A 3,835-nucleotide genomic window follows, 5' to 3' on the forward strand; every position below is an offset into this window, starting at 1 on the left:
AACAAAAGCCCAAGAAAATCCTGCCAGAAACCAGTTCTCCAGAGTTTGGGTTCGATTTAGTGCAACACAGGAAACCATGCTCCCTCACTTCCCTCTCACCTCCTAAACTCCAGCTATATTTCTTCTCTCTGGTAAGTGAACTGCCTTTCGATTTCATAAAATAATGGACATACCCCGAATTGGGCATTTGTTTAGTTTCATCCTCCACACTTCTCTAAACTTTTAAAGGTCCTACAAAGAGAATGCTCCTCTGTAAAAAGACCTGCATTTAAAAACCCTGTGATGGGTTTCCCCAGTTATTACTTTCTGTGAAAATTGCGGGTGGCTGGATCAAAAGTCTATATAAACATTATTCAAAAAACCCAAAAACTCTCCTGAAATACAAATCAGTGCCAGTTAGACCCAAGACTCACCCCTACTCTGGATGTGTTGGCTGTAGGGGGTTCTTGAACTACTTGCAATTGTTAGCACTGTAGTGTCTTTTAGGCTGGAGAAATTCTCGTGTGTGTGTGTGTGTGTGTGTGTGTGTGTGTGCGCGCGCGCGCGCGCAAGAAAGAAGTACACCTATATTGCTTTGAAGAGTGTATACCTTTCTTTCCACGTGGCCCTGACCTCAGAAGACTATTAAGGGCCTTACAAGCCTCTAGTCTCTGGCTTCCAAGAACCCTTGCTTTAGGAAGAGGAATCAGAATCAGAGAAAAGGAGAGTTACACTTAAAATTGCAGCGATCCAAACCTGATCAACTCCTCCGCCTCCAACAATGACCCAATTCCCACACAGAGCCAAAGGGCAGCTCCAAGTTAATTCCCAGACCAAACTCGGGCAAAAAGACCACGTTTTGACGCCCCAGGGCACTCGGTTTTCAAAATGCGTTTTATTATTCATAAAAAAATAAATTTATTTACATTTGCTAATTATTGTGGTAGTGCTGCCTGGGGCGGCTGCACGTTCCGCCGCTTCAGGGTCTAGTACGGAACAGCCTCCGCGCCCCACCCCTCCGGGAGGGAGAACGGGGACGCCAGGAGGTGGAGTCGGAGGCGGGTGCCACCCGAGGGGGAAGCCAGGTGGGGACAGTCGGGAGTGGGGGGGTGGGGAGGAGGCCTGCAAGTAGGTGTGGGAGGAGGGAGCAGAGGGAGGTACCCAAGCAGACGCGAGCCAGGTCGGTGGGGAGAGGCGGATGGGAGGCTCAAGCCTTAGAAGGGGAAGGGGCAGACCTAAGCCTGGTTAAGGGGAGATGCTCGCCTCGGGGGTCGGAGGAGCGTCACTGGCCCCCGGAAGCGCGACCGGAGGGAGCGCTCCGGGCAGACCCGATCGGGTGGGTCTCTGCGAGCGCTCTTCCACCTCTCCCCGAACCGGCAGGGCATCGTGCGTCCGGCCCAGAGGGCGCAGCCCTGTGGGAAACAATTCTGGCCCAGGTGTACCGCGCTCCTCTCTTTGCAACTTAAAAACACACCCCGATGTAGGGTCTGGCGTGAAGACTTCGGTCTTTGAGGCCGGTTGTCCAGAGCGCGTTCTGACCATGGTCTAACTGTGAGAGGCCTGGGCAGTGCAAAGTCGTGCCATCACACTGTAGATCTGGCTCAGTTTGGAAACTAACCCCTAGGCGGCTGCGCGCTGGGCTCTGACTGCACCGCGGGGGTAGTCTATACAGCTAAAGCCCGAGGCTTGATCTGGGTCCGCGTGTAGTGTCGTCGCCCAGACCCGTGGGAACAGAGCCGTCTGCGCCCTGCGATGCCAGGAGCACAGCCGACACCCGGGAACTGCCCACCCCCATCCCAACCCCCGCCACCCCCCCGCCCCCCCCCCTCGCCAACGCCCGCCACTTGTCCAGTTCATGGTCCTGGGCTGGGGGAGTCTAGGAGAATCCAATGGAACGTTCTTCCCATTCTCGGGGCGTCTCACATTGTCTCCCACCTCTCCCTCGTCCCCAAACCCGTGTGCTCAACCAATAATCACAAGTGAGTGCGAGTTCGATCTAAGCGGTGGTCCCACATAATCTGTTGGCCGCGGAGACTTCTTTGGTGTCAGAGTCGGGTCGTCCCGAGACCACAAATGGCCACGTCTGTAAAACCAGAAAGAGCATCAGATACCGGAGAAACGATCGTTTCAAACCGAAACCGCTCTCCAAACGGAACCCCGGGATATCCCTGGCTTTGTGTAGCTCCGATTTTATCAGTATTCTGGGAATTTTTCGCGTCTTCTCTCTAAACCAAGATGTTAATTTTACTGGATTTTGATCACGTAAGACGGGAGTTTTCCGTTCCTGCTGTCTTCACGGTGATTCCGCGAAATTTGCATGAATTTGGGATTCTGTGGCTTAGTCCCCTTCCCCCAAAACACACACACACACACACACACACACACACACACACACACACACACACATTCACTCCAAGAAGGAACTGGGATATGATCTTTCTCAAGCCGGGAGAGTTGGCAGGTCGGAGAGGGACTTTCCAGACAAATCCCGTTTGGGGAAACCTCTGCTATTTAAGAATTGAAAAAACCCAAAGGCTTTTAAAAAGGTCTCGGTCTTCCCTCCCTCCTTTCAGAAAGTAGGGCTGGTTGATTTAAACCTGTCAGACTCTTATCTGGAAAAAGTTAGGAAGGGAGATTTTTCGTTCTATCTGCAAAGGGACAGCGGACTCCAGTGGAACCTAGATTTACCCCGGAAGCAGGATATTAGCCATAGTTATAGTAACTATCAACCGGCAAAAGCGTCACGTACAATGATCAGACTGATGCAAACACAGAAGGGTGGATGGTTCTCTTCCAGGAAAACGACTGGCTCCTCCCGTAATTTGGGAGAAACCAAACTGGCCTCCTCACCACCCCTACCAGACCTCCCCCCGCCCCACTTCGGGTTCTTCCCAGCGGCCAGACTCTGCCCGGCGCCGGGAAGCGCGCTGGGCATCACTCGACCGCCCCGGCCCGGGCCTCGCGCGCGGCGCCTACCAGGTTCACCGGGTGCACGTAGCCGTTCTCGTAGCGGTCCTCCTGCAGCAGCTGCCGCAGGTGCGCGATGTAACTGGAAGCCAGCCGGAGCGTGTCCAGCTTCGAAAGCTTGGTGTCGGGGGGCACCCAGGGCAGGCTGGTCTTGAGTCTGGAGAAGGCTTTGCTCAGCACGCGCATCCGGGCGCGCTCTCGCGCGTTGGCCGCGTTCCTCTGCGACTGCTTGCACTCGGCCGCCGAACCCTTGGGCGGGAGGGGCTTCTTGCCGCCGCCGCCCCCAGCCACCCGGGGCCGCTTCCTCTTGCAGCCTCCCGCGCCGCCCGCCGCGCCCAGCGCACAGCGCTCCTCCTCGCCGTCGGGGTCATCCTCCTCCGCAGACGAGTTATCGCTGGGCGACACGTAGCTGCGATCGGCGCCGCGGAGGGACGGCCTCTTGGAGACGGGGACCGGGTACCCTCGCTGCAGACCCCGCAGCTCCATCTCCTCGGGGTCGCTCACCGAGCCGGTGGACATCGTTGCGTCCCCCGCGCCCAGCTTTCCTCCCCCAGGCCAGTCTCGCGGCCTCTGCCTTCCGCTCCCTCGCGGAGGCGGGGGCCAGGCTGAACTCCGCAGGCAACGAGAGATCTGGGTCGTGAACCCCGGAGCCCCGAGACTGATCCGAGAGAGCGTGGCCGAGCAGTCGGCGCCTGGGCCCAGGCTCGGCACTCACTACCGCGCACGGCGCGTTTTGACCGGACTATTTATTCTGTACTCCTCGGAACAAACCACCCCGGGAAAAGAAGAGGGGGTGGGAAAGGGGGGCAAGAGGTGGGGCGGGGGCGTGGAAGGGGTGGGGACCGCTTTTCAGAGTGCCGAGAATCTGCCGGTGGGGGCGGGGAAGGGG

General features: G+C 57.1%; 1 protein-coding gene across 1 annotated transcript; it reads right to left on the minus strand.

Moving 5' to 3' along the window:
- Nucleotides 1-1,932: 1,932 nt before the first annotated feature.
- Nucleotides 1,933-3,465, minus strand: MSC (musculin). Its single transcript, XM_052652007.1, has 2 exons — nucleotides 2,956-3,465; nucleotides 1,933-2,062 (listed from the first exon to the last, which is right to left on the minus strand). Exons 1-2 carry the CDS (start codon nucleotides 3,463-3,465, stop codon nucleotides 1,976-1,978), a joined length of 597 nt encoding a protein of 198 aa, XP_052507967.1. The 3' UTR covers nucleotides 1,933-1,975.
- Nucleotides 3,466-3,835: the final 370 nt, after the last annotated feature.

The sequence above is a fragment of the Budorcas taxicolor genome, chromosome 14 (genome assembly GCF_023091745.1).
Source record: "Budorcas taxicolor isolate Tak-1 chromosome 14, Takin1.1, whole genome shotgun sequence".
Lineage (NCBI taxonomy): Eukaryota > Metazoa > Chordata > Mammalia > Artiodactyla > Bovidae > Budorcas > Budorcas taxicolor.

What these genes read in the sequence shown, in the direction of transcription:
- MSC (XM_052652007.1), bottom strand. Translation starts at nt 3,465, where the DNA reads ATGTCCACCGGCTCGGTGAGCGACCCCGAGGAGATGGAGCTGCGGGGT. An exon ending in ACGTGCACCCGGTGAACCTG is followed by an intron (nt 2,063 to 2,955) that starts GTAGGCGCCGCG and finishes CTGGTTTTACAG; the next exon opens with ACGTGGCCATTTGTGGTCTC.